This window comes from Monodelphis domestica, chromosome 5 (assembly GCF_027887165.1).
Source record: "Monodelphis domestica isolate mMonDom1 chromosome 5, mMonDom1.pri, whole genome shotgun sequence".
In the NCBI taxonomy this organism is placed as follows: Eukaryota; Metazoa; Chordata; class Mammalia; order Didelphimorphia; family Didelphidae; genus Monodelphis; species Monodelphis domestica.
Window position 1 is genome coordinate 2,414,833 of NC_077231.1, and position 19,608 is coordinate 2,434,440.

The window sequence follows — 19,608 nt, forward strand, 5'->3', positions numbered from 1 at the left end:
ATATAAATCAACATTGTCTTCAAGAAATATCATTAGAACGGAAAGCCTCAGTTAACAAAGGAGGCTGGAGAAAAACTGTTGTGATTCATGATCTCCAACAAAGCAATGTCAAAGTCAAATTTGCTTAAAAGAGATGCCAAGGAAACTACAGCATGCCAAAGGGCATCATAGACAAGGAAAGAATCTAACAGAAGAGTCCAGGAGCCAGGAATAGGACTGAGAGGGGAAATAAAGGCCAGCCTGGTCCCCTGTCAAGGAAAGTCAATAGAAGGAAATATGCCTTACAGAGAGATGTTCCAAGGTGAAGGGACCCCAGGAACTAAGAGAAGTTCCTACTGAGATACGAAACTTCTTAAATAAGTGGAGAATAGCAAAAATATTAAACATATCCATCACCAATCAAGATGTAGTGAAATTATCCTTAGTACAGGGCTGGTGAAGAAAGTATTAAAATGAAACTAAATAAATCCAATGTGCTCCTTTAGATCCTACTTCTTCCCTCCTCTCCCCTGTGAGGATGAAAGAATCCATTTCCCTACAAAGCTTGATGTTATGAAGTTATAGTTAGATTTCTCCATCAAACTGCATACATGTGGTCAGCCCCACTTTGTCCATGTCATTCAACTCCTATGTCCACTTCCCTCTCCCTCTCTCCATATTTGTGTCCTCTTCTCAAGCACTGCCTCTTTATTACTCCCCTCTCTAGCATTTGATTCCTTTTATTCACCTTTTGGTTTATCCTCTTCAAATCTGCAGAAAAGAACCAATCCAACCACAGCACTTGAGGAAAAAAACAAACAAGAAAACTCTAAATGCAATAATGCAATAGACAACATTTATCCCAGTTTACCTCTAAATTCATCTAGTCCTCTTCTTCCTTTTGGAATACATTTATTGTTCGTTTGTTTTTTCCTCTCCTGGGGTTAGGTCATTTAAATTTTATTTCTTTTTCTATTATTCTAGGCATTTTGTATTTTTAATAAGAATTCATCATTATATTTAAATTGGCATTTTGGGTTACATACTTGGAAAAATAATTTCTAAAAATTGGCTTTATTTCTTCTTTATCTTTGTGAATTCTCCTTTTTTTCCATTTTTATGGTACTAGTTTGGTTTTCTTCCTTCACACAGCTAGGCAGTGTCTGAGGCCACATTGGAACCCATGACCTCCTGTTTCTAATTCTGTACGCCTCTAGGCCTCAATCCACTGAGCTACCTAGATGTCCCCCAACTTGATTTTTAAAAGAAAGAAGAATGTACTTTGCTTCAACTATGCAAAGAAAAATGATTCACTATTAGACAATTTTTTTTCACAAATAGGAATAGAACAAATCCTCTTCTTACTTGGTCACAAATATTGTATTGTCTTGATATCTAAACCAGGCATTGACAAAACAGGAAGTGAACTATGGACCAATTTCCTAAATGGCTATTGATACCAACATTTCAAATAAGCCAGTAGCAAAGAGGCTACAGCAGCTCATCTAAAGTAGTTGTGATCAGGTGGGATTTCTATCAGGATTGCATGGAGGGGAAAACAGGACAACTCTAAATGCAATAGACTCCATTTATCCCAAGAATAGGATAAGCCATGATTATATAAATAGATGCAGAAAAACTTTAGAAAAAAAGTTATCAACCATCCCTATGCAAACCCTGGGAATCATAGGAATGTGACTATAGAAAATGGTACCCATGGAAAATCAAGCGTCAGCATGATATGTGATAAATAGTAACTAGAGTCCTGTCCAAGGAGATCAAGAATAAAGCAAGGATGTCCACGATCACGATGCATAATCTTTGATGTAATATTGCAAATGCAAGAAAAATTAATTTCGGTGATAAATATATTTGTTATATCATCATCAATGATTGTTTTTTCCTGGTTATCTGATGCTATTCTTAGAACAGCTTTGGGGGTCACAGAAGTTCATGTTCATAAATTGTTTATTTATAAATTCAGGAGACTTGAACATTATCAAATACATTCACATAAATCATCAGCCTTTCTACATATTATCAGTAAAACCCAGCAGGAAAAAGAAATTCCATTCCAAACCAATAAGCATTTTACTTGGAACAGGAAGACCAAAGTCAAAATCCTGTCCCGGAAATGTACCAACTGTGTGACTCTCGAGTGGCTCAGTCGCCTCACCTTTCTCAGTTTTCGTTTCTTCATATATACAATGAGGATGATCATAGCACCTACCTCCCAGAAATACTCCACAGAAACAATGGTTATGGTAATGTCATTTTAATGGAACTGTGAGTACGTGCACTCTACTGGTTAGCATCACTGTAGTTACGTAGGATGTTGAAATAGGTTTCACGGTGAATGTATTGAGTCACACACAAAAGTGGATGAGTATTGGCAGAAGTGAAAGCAAGTCTACCCAAGGGCCGAGTTAATGATTCTGCAAAAGCAAGCAAAGATAATGTAATAAAAAAGGGCAATACTGCCCAATTCAGTCAGTGCTGCTAAGCCATTCAAATGTTCAAGAAACAAAAGCTCAAGAACCTCAAAAGAAATTTTTAAAAGCAGGAAGAAAAAGGACCTCACAGCATCTGACTTCAACTATGCTACAAAGCATCAAAACTATCTGGAACTCTCAAAAAAAAAATAAAGAGCAATCAGTGGAGCTTATTAAAACCTGCTAAGGGGAATTACAATGAGGTAAACCATTCTATAGAAAACTGAGGGGAAACAGAAAACAGTGAGGAGGCAAACCAGGCTATAGAAGACTGTGATGAGGTAGAAAACAATAAGGCTGCAAACCTGGCTGTAGAAAATGGCAATTACACAAACCTGCCTAGACAATGAGATGTTCCTGTTGGCAGAAGATTATAATAAGGCCTTTGAACCTATAGAAAATTCTAAAGAGAAGCCTATCAAGATTCCAAATGAAGAAGAAACATTTTTTCTCACCAAGTGAACAAGCTGAAATCAAGTGCTATTGATGATGCAAAAAAAGAGCCAGAGAAAGAAGACTGTTACCCAGAAGTAAAACAGTGAGAGCCCCCATCCTCTGCACTGTGGCAAACCAGCCTCCCAAACAAGCTGATGAAGTCAGTGAAGCACAGACCACAAGCAGTGAAGACATCATAGTGACCCCCCAACCCAGAAAGAGCCTAAGATGAATTCAGATGGGATTTCCATTGAACTTGTGTCCCTGGCCTTTGACCCCAAAGCTGAAGTGATGTCTGATGAGAGCATCTAGCAGGTACATGTGGAGTATAAATGTCATGATCGCGTCAGAGATGGAGACACCTTCATCTCTCTGAAAAACCAAAGCAGGGGAAGAGATCCATTTTCATTTTAGCAAAGCGAGAGACCAGAATCCCCGAAATCGAAAGAAGTTTTTCATTTCTCTGTTGCCAGAACCCTGAGCAGAAGCAATTGAGATTCATAGTGCTTAGTGATTGCCAAGACATAGACTATACTTACCCGGAGCACTGACTGAACCTGGATACAGGAAAAACATCTTCAAACAAGAGATAGACACAATCAAAGGGGAGGGGAATTACAGCATACTCATAATTTAAAAGATTTTTCACAAGTTTGGGGAAAGAGGGAGAATATCCAAATAAACCTGTCTAATGGGGCAAAGTATTGTTAATTAAGACCTCCAAAATAGATGTGCCAGAGCTGACAAAATTATCACCACAGCGGGGCACCCTTATCATCGAACCTTTCCTACCCCCTCTCCATCCCATTAAACGTATTGAAGAGAGCAGGCAGGACCTCGCTATGCTTTAGGGCAGTGATGGTGAGCCTTTTAGAGACTGTGCCAGGCTGCCTTGCCCCCCGCCTCGCGAGACCTTGTACTGTGCTCCACCCATTCCTTTACCCCACACAGGGGAGGGAGAAAGTACTCCCATTGGGCTGTTGGGCAGAGGGGCAAGTGAAGTGAGGAATGTCCTCTGTGAGTGTAGAGAGGGGCAGGGGAGTGGCCCAAGTCCTCCTGCTCCCTTCCAGCTCTGCCACCTTTGAGCTACTCGTCTTACTCCAGACAGGGGAAGGAGGAAGTGCTCCCACTGGGCTGCTGGGTAAAGGGATGGGTGAAGTGAAAAAATGTTGTCAGGAACAGTGGAGGGGGGGAAGGGAGCAGCTCCACCCAATTGCCTCTACCTTTCTAGTAACAAACTGGGGAGGGGGCAGGAGAAGGGGGCATCATGCCCACAGAGAGCCTTCTGTGTGCCATCTTTGGCACCCATGCCATAGGCTCTCCATCACTGCTCAAGGGCATAACTAGGAATGGGGAGGTGGGGGCCTTGTTAAATCTCCCCAAGCTATGGAAATGACCAGCCCAGTTACCCTCCGCTTTTGCCTGGATATTTTCCTCCCTTAGCCTTGGGGCTCAAACTCTTGAGGATGAAGCTGGAACTTTAACTAGTGGGAAAGCCTTCCTTGCGGTTAACTAAGCCTCTGCCCTGAGATCAGTCTCTAGGTAGAGAAGACAGCCCTGGTCTCCTGCCATCCTTCCTCAACACCCTAGCTAACTGCCATTTTCCTGGGGCTTTGAGGCTCCAACCTGACTCAAAAGCCCTGGGCTCTATGAAGAGGTTTGCTAAGGCAGATGCCACCAAGGATGCCTAAATCCGACAGATGGCGTCCCCTCTACAACACCATCCATCTCTTCACACCATGTGCCCGGCACCAACAGCCCTCTCGGGGCCGAGCCACAGCGGTTCTGCTCTTTAACCTGGACCGCCAAGGGCAGAGATCTAGGGAGGGAGACGGCCAGCAAAATCCCCTCCCAAGTGCTAAAAACAAGAGAACGAATGTGTGAGGAATGTGGTGAGAAATAAAGACGGGACGAATAAAAATGAAGAGCAGTGAAAGAAAGCCTCACCTTCATGCCTGAGCATCAATACCGATTCATCGGTTCCAAGGCAGAAGAGGTTACAGTGTCTGAGACCAAATTTGAACCCAAGACTTCCCATCTCCAGGCTGGACTCTCTCCACTGAGCTTCCCCAGAGCATACTTTTTAAACGTTATTGTTCTTGGTTTTAGCCTCTTCTTTTACACTATGACTAATATGGGATACGTTTTGTATGACACACATACATGGTCTACATCAACTGGCTGGCTGGCTCAGGAAGGGGAGAGGGGAAGGAGAGCGAGTTTGAAACTCGACATTTTCAAAAACGAATGTTAAAAATTATTTTTGCATGTAATTGAGAAAAATAAAATAAAAACATTTTAGTGGTGTTTTTAACAGCTTTGGAAAAAAAGATGTCATTGGGCAATATTTAGCAAAATAAATTAAAAGGTAATAAAGCCTTAAGAATAACTTTGTCTAGACGAGAGAACAAGCACAGAGGTCTATCTTGGCCACCTTTTAAGTGCTAGTAATTGCTGAGGTTTTCATAACAGAATAGTGCTGACCATGCAGTCACAAAGACTTGAGTTTGAGTCCTACCTCAGACATATATTAGTCATGTGATCCTAAAGTAGGTCAACATACAGGCAGGCATCCCTCCACATGGGGACGTTCCCCATCACAGTTCTGCATGTCACAAGTTGGCATAAGAAAGAAACTAAATGGGAATTTCTGGAGAGTTTTGTGGAAGCCCCAGATGACAGAAGGAGTATTTTATACTATTTTAGCCTCAATCTTCTCATCTAAAATTGGGTTAGTCAGATCAATGCCTGCCAGCACTGGGGGGGGGGGGGGACGGAAGGGAGGGAGGGACATAAGGCCGATCATATAACTTGGGAAAACTTGAGTGGAAATTTGGTATAATATGTCATTGGTAACAGATAAATAAATATTTGAATGGGGGGGGGGGGAAGCATGCCCCCCCATAAATAAATAAAAATTGGGTTAATGACCGTCCCTATGTCAGAAGTGTCTTGTGAGACTCAGTGGAGATAATGTACAGAACGTGCCTGGTAAACTTTGATGTTGGGTGGCACGGCCACCCACGGGCGAGGAAAAGGAGCAGATCAGAATCTCTTTTGTGGGAACTCTGGAAACTACCCTTAAGGGAAAGCAACCCTGGTAAAGACTTTTCTGAACAACCGGTGCTGCTGGACAGGATGAGACGGTCCAGATCAAGAGGGCTCCACAGAACAGAAAGAGGGCAGTGAATGACGAGCCATGAAACAGGGAGAGGCAACTTCTGGAGCAGATGAATGGGCCAAGTCAAGAATTGCTCTCCTTTTCAGAACCAGTGTGGCGTCCATTTCAGCATCGCCCCGCTTCTCTCTCAGGATGAATGTCCAGACAGGGCCTGGCACGCTACAGTGCAGACTAGATAGGGCGATGCATGATGCAGTCAGGTCACCCCGACATGACGACTAATTTCATATTGCTGCTTTTTCTCCCAGCCCCGAGTCAGCCGCCCAGGATTATTAGCTCAGTGAGGTCTGGCTCAAGGTACATCATCACCTGGGATCATGTCAAAGCGATGTCAAATGAGTCTACAGTGACAGGATATAAAGTAAGTAAAAGAGGGCCAAAGAATTGCTTTCCTTTAAACTTCTGGCTCAATCGGAGATGGACACACAAAGGGAAAATGTGTTGTTGTTCAGTCATTTCAGTCATGCCTGATTCTTGGGACTCCATTTAGGGTGTTCTTGGCAAAGATGCTCGAGTGCTTTGCTGTTTCCTTCTCCAGCTCATTTTAAAGATGAGGAAACTAAGGCAAGCAGGGTAAAGTGACTTGCCCAGAGACACACAGCTAATAAGTGTCTGAGGTCAGATTTGAACTCAGATCTTCCTGACTCCAGGCTTGGTACTCGATTACATCATCTAAATACTTGGGAAAAGATGACTCCAGTCAAGCAGTTCTAGCCTCTTCTTCATGCAAATGTTAGTCCTACATTGAACAACTTGTCATTGTATTTTTGTTACTTCAGCAAACAAGAGAGCTTGCTAATTCTAGTTACAGAGTAGAACTTGAATGGAAATGAGTACTCCAACACACTGCGGTTTAAAAGAAGGTTGAGAAAATGAGCGGGCAATTCTTTCGCACACAGATACATGCGAGATAGACGGAATGATTAGAAAGAAGGGTTCTTAGTCGTCCGTGTGTTGAAATCCCTGGCGAGAATTCTGTAGTTTAGCTGGTTTTAACTTAGCAGGAATGGAGTAAGAAATGGAAGTCGTTAGTGGATTGAGGTACCACCTCTAAAGCCGTGAAAAAACCAGACAAGGTTACTTCCACGTGGCCCAACTAACTCATATTCCCCCTAGGACCTTCCCACCCACAGGCGGAAGGACAAAGGTCGTCATCTCTAATGCTTTGGGGAGAGCCTCAGCTCTGTACTTACAGGAACCATTTCTCTCACGCAGGAAAAGTACAAATTCAGATGTCACAAACATTACTAGACGACAGGGAATCAATGGAAAACCCTTACTCGGTGAAGTCTACAAAAGGCTAGTGTGCTTTGTTCACTCATGCAATGCAGCTAGGAGTTTGACGTGTTTAAGGACAAGATAATACACTGGGGTTTTTTTCAGCTTTCCATTGGATAAATAGCTAGACAGACAGCTGGCCTGGGAGCTAGCATGACTGGGAATCAAGTCGACCTTGGAACCTTGGACATCGACGGTGTGTGTGATACTGGGCAAGTCACTCAACCTCTCAATGCCCTAGGAGGCACTAGTTGCAGGCAAGGTATTGACCTAGATTGGTAGGGGGAGGGCACTCATCTGGGAATTCCCATACTCATGAAGCCATAAGTCCTGTCCCAATCCATAAGTCAGCCCCCTTTCAACTCAATCAATATCACTTCATTAACTTCACATATTTTGCTACCTTTACAAGGTGCTCTACAGACCTGATGGTGAACACGAGGGCAAGTTATATTCAACTCACAGGCATTCGATAGAAGTCCCAATCCCCAGAGACGGAGAGTATGTTGTGGAAGTTCGAGCACACAGTGATGGAGGAGATGGAGTGGTATCACAAATTAAAATTTCAGGTATACAAACCATTTCATTCACATTGGTATTGTTCAAGTTAAATTAAAAACTCCAAGTCCTTGGTTTTCCATAGAGTTTATTAATATTACTTGGATGAAGAAAACAAATAGGGAGAGGTTTAGAGCCTACTTTCTACTCTAAGTCTGACCACGTGTTGCTCCTCCTGCATGATTCTCCATCAGCCTCTCACATCGCAGTCCAGGGAATAGAGCGGTTCTATTTACACAGCCCTCCCCCCATGATTCTATTGGGAGATGAGCATATTGAAAACCTCCCCAAGTGAGGGTTTGGGGAGATTAACATTCCTAGTCTTCCCAATGAATCGTTTCACATAACCTCTAAAGTGTGATTTAAAAAAAAAAAAAGAAGGCAGAAGGGAAAAGATCAGGAAAATGGGTCTTTAATAATAAAAGAAAAATGTCTTCACTCTAGCAAGCTCCTGCTCGCCTCCTCAGCTCTGGAGCTCCACCAGATCAAAGACCTGATCAAAAGTCCCTCCCTACCATGGGATTGGTCCATTTATAGACCAATCTCCCACCAGGACGTAAGGGGGAGGGAACCCTGGGATATGAAGGGAATGCTGGGGAATATAGTTTCCCAGCATAGTTTTTTCAAAACACACATTCCCCACTGGGATCTGTTGGTAGACCAGTCTCCCCAGTGGATCCTGCAAACACAGCCAAACTTACAACTTCAACTAACGATACATACAATTTCTAAGGGGAAAATACAACAATTTGGGGACAAAAGGAAACAAAAGAAAAAAGAACAAAACCAATTAGGGGGGAGTCCCCTTTGGCATAACAATGTAAAACAAAACAAATGCATTCAACAAAACAAATGAATTTAACCTCCCCCCCCCCAAGTTCAATTCAGCACATCCAAAAGCTTGTTCAGGATCTCTTGAGCAATGTGTGGCCTCCGTGGGCATCTTTATGGCATCTTCTGTAGGCAGTTTACTTTCTGGATTCTGGGTGGTAGCAAGTTTCTTACCCTAAAATTTCTTTCAAATGAACTTAAACTTTGTATTGTAAGATAATAACATATTCCCCCCCTAAGGAGGATATCGACAAACATAGAAATCACATAGGGATACAGGGCTGAGGTATGAAGTATATGAATCAATGCCAAAGAAAAATATCAGAAAAATCACAAAAATCCAAAAGAAGAGCAAAAGGCAAGTACTGGATGAAATATAAAACATCCAAATCTAAATCCTATATATACAAATCCTATTAAGGAAAAATAAAATAATGGATCCTTGAATCAGGGCCCAACCAAAGTAATTTATGTCTGATAAGCCTGTAATAGTAATCATGCACTTACCCATTCAGCTGCCAGAACCACAGCAAATTGCCACAGCATGAAAAATAGAAAAGGGACTAGATTTTTTTAAACAGATGGGAAAAATCATTCCCTGATCTGATTTTTCCTCATCTCTTAGGGATAGCCAGAACAGCCAATGTTAGGTACATGATAGAAAGTGTTTTTCAAGGAGTATGATACAAGGAGTCCTGCATCTAACATACGTCAAACACCACAACCTCAAGTCTCACACAAGGTTCAAGTCCTTTCGTATTGGCACAGAATCTCATCAATCCAACTAAAATTGGTTTTTTCTCTTTGAACTGTGTGTTCATTTGACACTATTCAGTCCATGTTTCCTTGGCACTGTACAGGTGAAGCCTATGCTCCTTTTTAATCCCTTTTTCTGGAATCAGACACATTCATGAAGCAAAGTCCTATAATATTTAAACAACCAGTGGCTGTTTCCACAGTTTAAGGCTACTGGGCATGCATTTACATTTAGGGCTAATGGACATTCTAAACCTTACACTAGTGTAAAATCAAAAAATCTTTTAATATTGGTGACATGTGCTTCAAGAACAAAAATGGGAAAAAGAAAAAAGAAACTCAAATAGTATACTGAACATGCAAGGAAAAACAAAAATGTCTTAAAAATCAAAAATGTGTATCTTACAATCAGTGACACACTATGTCAGTCAAGGGGATATAGAATACAAAGGTTTCTTACCCAAAAATTGAGATCCATTTCCTTTTTCACTTAGCCATGATCCACAGTGTGAGTGCAAATGATTTTCCACAAAGTAACAAGTTTATAAAATAGTAGGCAATAGGAAATGCACATTCAGAGAAAGTACCAAAATTCTAAAATTCACAATAAACACATCAACTTATCCAAAGTTTATAAGTTTTGTCCAACTAGTTCATGGACTTTTACAGAGGTATTTTCCCAGGTTCAAATATAGGATGGTACAAATAAAGACAGTGCAACAGAATATATATCCAATAGCAAAATTACAATAGTTAAAAATGACATAGAGTAATAGCAATATATATATATATATATTAAAAAAAACAAGATTAAATCTCAAAACAAACAATCAGTGAAATATAATAGGATATAGTTTCTCATCATCTATAGAAGAAGGTGCTCGCTTTATATGGAAGCAATGGATCCAAGAGTCCTTTTCTCCAATTTTAATGGCTGTTGTAGTAGTTAACAATACTTGTTAATAACCTGGGTGCTAGTCATGGAACGAGATTCATAGAGTTCTCTCAGTTTGGTCTGTAAATCTCATGTGTATGAGGCAATAGAAGTATCTCCCTATAGTAATGATGTATATGTGGGGGAGAAAGGCTTAGCCTGTATAGGAGGATGTCCAAAAACCATCTCAAATGGTGAAATGTGTAGATCTCCTCTGGGCCTGGTTCTTAGATAAAATAGAGCCAGAGGGAGAATTTCAGGCCATTTTTAATGAGTCTCACACAATTTTCCAATCATGGTTTTAAGTTCTTTATTCATTCTTTCAACTTGGCCTGAGTTCTGGGAATGGTATGGTACATGGAATTTAGGAGTTATCCCCAAACATAAATAAATTTGAGACAGGATCAAATCGGTAAAATGAATGCCTCTATCCAAATCAATTTATACTGGCAGGCCAAATCAAAGAATAATTTATTTTAAAAGCACTTTGACAACAAAAACCACTATGGCTAGAGCAGTAGGAAATGCTTCAGGCCATCTGGTCAGCTGATCTACTATAACCAGACAAAATTTATACTGTCCAGCTTTTGGCATAGTAATAAAGTCAATTTGCAGGTGTTCAAAAGGTGTATAAGCCAGAGGATGCCCACCAAAAGCTTTGCCACAAAAGGCGTGCTGATTAAATGCTTGGCAGGTAAGGCAGGCTGTACACACTTTAGAGGCTATGATAATTATTCCAGGGGCTAGCCATACTATTTTAACAGAGTCCATAATGCCTTGGGTACCAAAATTACCATTTTTATAAATAGATTGGCAAATTTGATGATAAAATCTCCTAGGGAGTAGGGGTTTTCTTCAGATGATACCCATACTCCATTTATCAATTTGGCCTTAAATTTTTGCTTCCATTTGTCTACTTCCTTTTCATTATAATAAAGAGATAGATTTAAGTCATCAGTATTTGTCAATGGACAAATTAACTCAGGCCCTTCTAAGGCCTCTAGTTTTGTAGTAGTATCTGCCCAGTCATCCCCTCCAGGAGACAGGGTTAGTGACATGTGTAGGGGCAGAGCAATGAACTACAGCTAGGGATTCAGGGAGCTAGAGGGCAGAAAGAACTTCATTCATGATTTCTGCATTAGCTATACATTTTCCAGCTAATTTTAAAAATCCCCTTTGAAGACAAAACATGCCCACTGCATGACATATTCCAACGACATATCTAGAGTCTGTGTAAATTGTTGCCTTTTTATCTGTGGCAATTATACAGACATGTTTTAGAACTATGAGTTCTGCACCTTGAGCACTCATATTTCAGGGCAATGAAGCTGACAACAGAGGGTCAATTTCTGTGACTACTGTAGCTCCTGTATAGCATATGCCCTCCTTCATTAAAAAAAAAAGAATCATCGATAAACAATAATAATTCTGGATTGTTTAAAGGAGTGTCCAGTAAATCATTTTGAGGTTTTTCAGTCATGAACACTACAGATTCACAATTGTGTGAAGGTTCTCCTGAAACTGGTGAATCAGGAAGCAAGGTTGCATGATTTAGAACTGCACAACATTTTAATGTAACATTTTCATTATTCAACAAGGTTGTCTCATACCTTGCAGTTCTCTGATCAGAAAATGTCTGTGTTCTGTGTCATAGCAACAATGCCTTGACCTTATGTGGGCACATTATGGTTAAAAGACATCCCAATAATAAGTCAGTAGATTTACTCACTAACAAGCCTGTGGCAACTATGCCTCTAAGATATTGTGGTGCACCTGAAGCTACTGGGTCCAGCTGGGCCAAATAATAAGCAACTGGGCACTAAGCAGGTCCCAAAGTTTGAGTTAAAACACCTGAAGCTCCCCTTTCCATTTGTGTACATATAAAGTAAATGTTTTGTTGTAATTGGGATGGCCAAAGGAAGGGTATACAGGATAGCCTGTTTTAATTGTAAAAGATCTGACAGGTATTCTGCCTCTAATTTTAGAGGTTCAGAGACCAAATTTTTTGTTAATGCTAAAAGAGGCTTATTGATTTCCCCATAGCAAGGAATCCACTGCCTACAAAACCTTGTTGCTCCAAAAATTGCCCTCAATTTCTTCTTAGTGGGGGTGTGCTCAATTTTAAAATATCTTCAATACACTTAGGAGAAATGGAATGGGAACCAGCAGTTAAAATGAACCCAAAATATTTCACTTTGGGGAGACACCACTGAAATTTTTCCTTTGAGACCTTCTGGCCTCTATGATGTAGCTCTAAAAGGAGATGTTTACTATCTTCTTGGCACATTGCAGTATTTGGTGAGGCCAAGGTCAAATCATCCATATATTGAATTGAACTGCTATGCTGAAATTTAATAGTATCCATATCCTCACCCCAAAATTGGGAAAATAATGTAGGGCTGTTCACTAACCCCTGGGGCAAACAAGCCTAGGTCCACTGAAACCTTTCTAGATGAAGGAAAATATATGTCTGCAATCCTCATGAACCAGAATAGAAAAGAATGCTGAGCACAAGTCTACTACAGTAAAGTATGTAGCTGTGCTAGGAATATTAGAGAGAATTGAGTTTAGGTTTAAAACCACAAGATGTCTTTTTATGATGTGATTGTTTACAACTCTAAGTCCTGGATAAATCTATAGACAGGTTTTTCCATTGGGGCCTAATTTTGGATTTTTTACCAGTAGTATGAGTGTATTATATGCAGATTTGCAGGGAACTATTATGCCTTGTTCAATTAATGAATTTATCACTGGGAGTAATTCCCTCAATTGCTTCCTTTGAGAGAGGGTACTGAGAAATGGAAGGAGGTGGGCCACATTTTGTCCTGATTTGAACAGGAACAACTGATTTTAATAGGCCAACATCAGAAGATTATATGGCCTAGAGAGATTCAGGGATATCAACTGGGATTGTAAAAATGGATGGATTCTTTCATTTCCTGACTATTTGAAAGAAGTTCAGGAAGCAAATTAAAAGATTCCTTAGGGAATTCCAGTGATATAGAGCCATCTGGAGAGCAAATTATTGTGGCTCTAAGCTTGCATAAAATATCTCTCCCCAGAAGATTTATAGGGGAGATAGGCATTAGAAGGAAAGAATGTTCCATGCTTAAGGGTAAGGTGTCCTACAGACATCATCTGAGAGGAAAGCTTTGGGACCTTTAGCGTTGGCCCTGATACCCCCATTACCTTTAGTGAACCAGTAGAACTACAGTCAGAATCAGGTGTACTCATCAGTACAGATCAGGAAACCCAGGTGTCCAAGAGACAATCATAATAAGTATTTCCAACTTTTAGGGTTACAAGAGGTTCATCACTATGGGGAAGGGCAGTGGATAGGGGAAATCAAAGGTTGTACCCTCTGATTTCAGTGCACACACACACATACACCCTTCATGAAGATCTTTAGGTAGTATCTTGGGCTCCTCTAGACTGAAGGGCAGTCTCACCCTAAGTGTAGCATGACCAAGCTTCTCCAAATGAAGTAAAATGTCCAAGACCCCTTAGGTTAGAATCTTATATTCCTAAAGTTTGGTGGCTCACTGAGAGACATCTGGGATCTATCTACCTTTTAGATTTTATGCAAATATTCTGACGTTAAAAGGGCACAGAGCACCCCATAATGTATCCAAAATAACACAAACACATCCCAACACAAGGTATCTAAGGTTCACTGAGTAATGTATTACCATTTGCTAGTGTAACGTCATCTGGCAAGGATTTGGCTGGCCATAAAGATCCTGGGAAGAATTCCAATTCTTATGCCAGCATGAACAGAATGAGCAGAAATAGCTTTCCCTTCAAAGTCTACTCTCTTCAAAGGACCACTTGAATGAGTCTTCTTGGCTTGGTGATCAATACTCTGTTAACAAAGTCTTTTCTGCTACCAATTTTTCCAGGTGAATTACTTCATCATGTTAAAGTTAAAGCCCCTTATCCCTAAACAAAATTATCACCATGAGGAGAACCTCGCTTATTTCAATGTATGTGCTATGTGATGACTCTGGTTATATATTTGCAGTATTCAACAAATCAACTAAGGCTATTTGGCACATTAGTTCACATTTTCAATTTTGGAAGATCCCTTGGCAACCTATATAGACTCAAGCATTGTCCTTTCAAAGGCCTTTCCCAATACCTTGCTTTAAAAGATTTTTGTGTACTTCTAAAATTCTAATGACACAATTCTTAATGGCCATTAAATGTCACATAAAAAGTATCAATATGGTACAACAGTTTTTTTAAAAATTCTAAAATTAATACTCTGTTTTTTATTTTTAGTTTAACTTTATTTTTATTTAACTTTTTTTATTTTTTACTTAACCTCTTCTTTGATTTTCAGAATTTCTACTTTATTGGCATTAAAAAAAATTTCTTAGTTGCATGACCAACTAAATAATTGGTTCTTTATTTCTTTTGTTTATTAAAGCATTTAAAGATATAAAATTTCTCCTAAAAACTAGTTTGGGTACAACATAATTTTAGATGAAATTTTATATTTTTTCTATAATTGATTTCTGATCCTCCAGGTGTTTAGAAGTTAGGCTCCAATTAATTTAAGTGTTTTTTTAAAGGCCCTATATTGAATATAATTGTGGGATTTTTTTTTTACATTGTGATCCATAACTGATGTGTTTAGCATTTCTAACTTCCTTTATTTTTAATGACTTTTAATGCTCTTATATATGGTAAATTTTAGTTATGGTGAAATGAAAAATTAAGAATAGTTAAGTTTCTTTCTATTTCTACTCATTGACAGAGCTCTAATTTCTCTAAGCATTCTGATGTTCTATTCAGGATATTAACTTCTTTCATATTTATCTTTAAATATGTCTAGCTCTAGGGTAGCTATGTGGCTGAATATGTAGAGCACCAACATGGAGATGGGAGATGAGTTCAAATCTGCCATTGGACACTACCTAGCTGTGTAACCCTCGACAATTCACTTAACACCAATTGCCTAGGCCTTACCATTCTTCTGTCTTGGAACCAATTCTCAGTATTGATTCCAAGATAGATGGAAAGGGTTTTAAAAAGTAAATAAATAAATTTATCTGTCTCTGAAAGTAACACATTGAGGTTCCCAATTATTATAGTTTATATATTATATATCATTATATTATTTGTTATTCATATATTAGCATATTACCATAATATAGAGTATATTTCATTGTTATAATTGCTTTTATATTTCTTCCTGAAATTCAATTAACTTTTCCTTTTAAAAATTTAGATACTATGCAATTTGGTGAATATGTTATATATTTAGATGCCTTTATTATCTATGGCATCTTTAAGCTTAAAATGGGTTTTCCTCCTTATCTCTTTTTGTTATTTGCTGTATAAATTTGCTATAACCATGATTGCTGTTCCTGCTTTTTAAAATTCAGCTGAAGCATAATTGATTGTTTTTGTCTCTCATTTTTAACTTTATGTGAATCTTTACATCTTAAGCATATTTCTTATAAATAAGATATAGATGGATTTCATTTTCTAATCCATTCTGCTATCTTCTGTTTTATGGGAGAATTCATTCCATTCACATTTATAATGCTTTATTATATGTTTCTGTTCATCCTGTCTTCTTGGACTTTTGTATTTCTTTGCACTCAATCCACTGTTTACAAGTAAACAGGTGGTAAAAGATACGGGATTTTCCTAACCCATATGATCTATAAATGAAGTCATTTGTTTCTGTTCCTTTGTCCCTCTTTTCCTTGTCCAGCCCCTAATACCAGGTTTTTACACTTCTTTCCTTTCTTTTTATTTCCCTCTTCATGTTACCTGCTCTCTAATATTGGAATTTAGTAAGCTTATGACTATTCTCTTAACTCGTCTGCCCTCCCTCTTAACCTTTTGTCTTCTTTCTCCCCTCTCCCTCCTCAATCCTATTTCCTTTTTGAGCGTGATGAATTTTTATGCTTTTTTGTGTTTTGTAATTTTGTTAATTATTTGGTTCATATAAAAGTAAATTCTTGATATATCTCTAACCCTAACCCTCTTTCCAGCTGACATGTTTTCTCTCTTAAAAATGACTTGTGAGTGAAACTGGGGTGGTAAAGTGTTAGTTATTTAACTCTTCTTTTTATGTCTTCCTATTATTGTTTTGCTAAGTGCATCTTACCTATAGGAGTCTCTGGGGATGGCCGGTCCTGCTTGTAGTATCTTAATGAAAATGGAAATGTTATCTCTAAAGCCCAGTACTTATAGGGCTGACTCCATTCGGATGGGCATGGCCAAAAAGTTATCGCTGGACCAAATGGAGAGATTTTAGGTTTTAAATTTAAAAAGCAAAGCATAGCGGGTGCTTCCAAGGTGCATGCAATTATCTCTCAAGTGGCCTTGGATTGTGTCATACTACAAAGACCAGCTATCACAGAAATCACTGCATTGGTACACATTTTACTGATAGTGACACGGTCTGGTAAAAAGCTGGCCTGGAATTCCAGAGCCATTTGATGTCCAAGACTTTCGAATTGTGGTGCCTATTGGTTCCCAACAAGTAACAAACTCCATTGACTTTGTAGGTGCATCTGAGGTTTCACCTAGTCTCTTTGGGTTGTTGCTGCCTGCCTTTGGCGTCCTGGCTTTCTGGGAATTCTGATCGTAGCCCGATGGATATCTGCTATCAACACCGAGCTGTGGACTCTCTACAGATCTTGATGGACTCCCATTCTTTGTGATTCCTGCGGCACTCTCCAAAGCCAAATCAATTCTACTTTTACAAAATTTGCCCTGCTGGTTTACAGTCAATTCAAGGACGGAGGCATTCAGGAACCCCTTCATCGTACAAATACTCTTTGGGATGTATACAAAATGATTTTTAACTTGTTACAATATGCCTTATAAAACTCTTAAACTGATCTGTGACAGTTGCATGATTTGGTCAATAGAGCAAGTTAAGTGTTAACATCCACTAATATAGGTTGTACAGTAAGAGGAAAATCACCACCCAAAGGTGCTTTAATAATAACAAGTTGCGAAGTATCCTAGAGACTGAAATATTGATTTATGTGATAAATGTAAGAATAACTCAGTCCATTGGTACTCTCTTCCCTGTTTCGTGTCTCCCGTATTTTAGAATGGCCGCTCTCATTGCCGATGCTTTGTTTTTAAGAAGTACAGTCAAAGCAAAGCCATTCGCTTCATTTTGTAGTGATTTCCCCACCCTAGAAATACATACACACATCCATATATACATCCATATATATATATACATATATATATTTCTCATTTTGAAAGCAGTCCAACTATGGTGTTTCAGTGAAAGAAACGCAAACATTTTTGTTTTAAATATTGAAATCCCCACAGGAACCATTCTGAAGCTTAGTATAGAAATGTGGATTGTCAGTATTGGAGTGGTTTTCTACAATAAACCAGTTCGTTTAGATTGGGGGGAGGGGGAGAGGGTCGTACTGCTGACATTCATTTTTTACAGACGTGAAAGCTATTAGAAGGTTTGGAAAGAACCGTTGTTATTGATCAGAAGCACAAAAAGAGGAGAATGCAAAGAGGAGAATGCTTTCATAATATCCTGTCTTCTTCTTAGCCTTCATTCCCACCTATGACCTTTCTGTAGTCAAGCTCAGAACTTAAGGCAGTTAGCTTTGGATAGGAGAAGTTTTTAGTACTTTCCTTCTCTGAAATGATTTCTACGAAATGTTTCCACTTCAACGCACTACTGAAAAAAGGCTACAGGGCACCGAAAGAGCAAAGCAATATATTTTGTGGTTTCGTTTTTGAAGAATCAACGAACTTGGCCATTTAGCAGAAGTCAATGGTGTTTAGATTCTGATTGTGTCTACCAAGAGTTCAGGTTAATGAGTTTTTATAGATTGTAAGTGGGGGGGGGGGAGAATATTGAGTGTGAATGTGGAAGAAACTCATTGATAATAAATCAAGTGTCTCAAGTAATAGTGCAATGCCTGACGCTTCAAAAACAATAAGCTCTGAATCATATTTTCCTAGCATATCCTTGCTAGCTAATTAGACATAGAGTTTATCTTTTTAGGAGGATATCTTAGAGATTCATTAAAAATATTTATAAGAAGTGAGACTAGATCTACTTTATGCCCCTTTCTTTAAATTGTATAATTTTGTACTATATATTTAAATGTAAATGTTTAGAATCTTCATTATACAAATAATACTATTGCATTCATTTGCTTTGAAGTATTTGTTATTATATAGAAACTTTTTACAAATAGGTGAAATGGCTAATTTCCCACAGAGAGAATATCAGCGATTTTAAGATCACTGCTGAGTTTCACCAAAAAAGAAAATTGTTTGGGAGAGAAAAACATCTTTATATTGAAAAGAAATTAATTCTCTGGAAGCCTCCCACACATTTGTTCTATTGTTTCATTTCTCACCGGGTTTTGTTTTTACAATGTGACCGGCCCTTTTGGATACTTTACTATAATCAGAACTACAATCTTTTGTTTGATACATGCTTGCCCCTTTTCCTATCCTGACACATGACAGTAAGGAGCAAAACTGGTTAGTTTTTGCATGGAGTGATTATGGAAGAGAAAAGAAAAACGAGAATTTAGGGATTTTTCAAAATCTGTATTGCAAAGATTAACAAGATTGCAGTAGCTCACGTAATGATCACGCACCTTTGCTTTCTTATTGTTTCACATGATTATTCTGGTTTAACTGGGACCTTACGTTGAGACCGTTGCCAGTCAATCTAACTAATCTATTCTCTGTTTTAAGACACCAGGTTCTTAATTGAAATTTCTATAGAGATCCACACATTTGTTGTTCCTTTGTATTTCAGGAAAGATGATATTCATTTGATAATGATGATGCATAGATAGTTTTTTTTAGTTCTTTTTTATCCTTTTTTCAATGGAGTAGACTAGGACCAAGCTTTGTCCTTTCTATGAATGAAAAATAAATTATAATGAAATAAATGTATCATTGTTACCCAAGAGATACCAGTTGTCCTTTCATTGTCCCCAAAGTTGGACAGTCGTGATTCGAGAGTTCTCATTGCAACATTTGTGGAGGCCCCTTTGAAATCTGGTTTTATGAAACTTTAAAAGAGTTTTTATGAAGAGAAAAGATGTATTTGGGCATTTTCCTCACTGACTCCTAGAAGGTCCCAAGCACAGGGTCTTCCACACTGACGTTTTGCAGAAATATCAATTGATAGAAAT

The 19,608-nt window shown here is 38.8% G+C and overlaps 1 protein-coding gene across 1 annotated transcript in view; it reads left to right on the forward strand.

Moving 5' to 3' along the window:
- Positions 1-19,382, forward strand: part of CNTN1 (contactin 1) — a 132,585-nt gene extending 113,203 nt beyond the window's left edge. Inside the window, exons 20-22 of the mRNA XM_056797383.1 lie at positions 6,336-6,448; positions 7,778-7,934; positions 16,972-19,382. Coding sequence (XP_056653361.1) covers positions 6,336-6,448; positions 7,778-7,934; positions 16,972-17,048 — 347 coding nt within the window. The 3' untranslated portion in view covers positions 17,049-19,382. The remainder of the gene's footprint in view (positions 1-6,335; positions 6,449-7,777; positions 7,935-16,971) is intronic.
- The last annotated feature ends 226 nt before the right edge of the window (positions 19,383-19,608 follow it).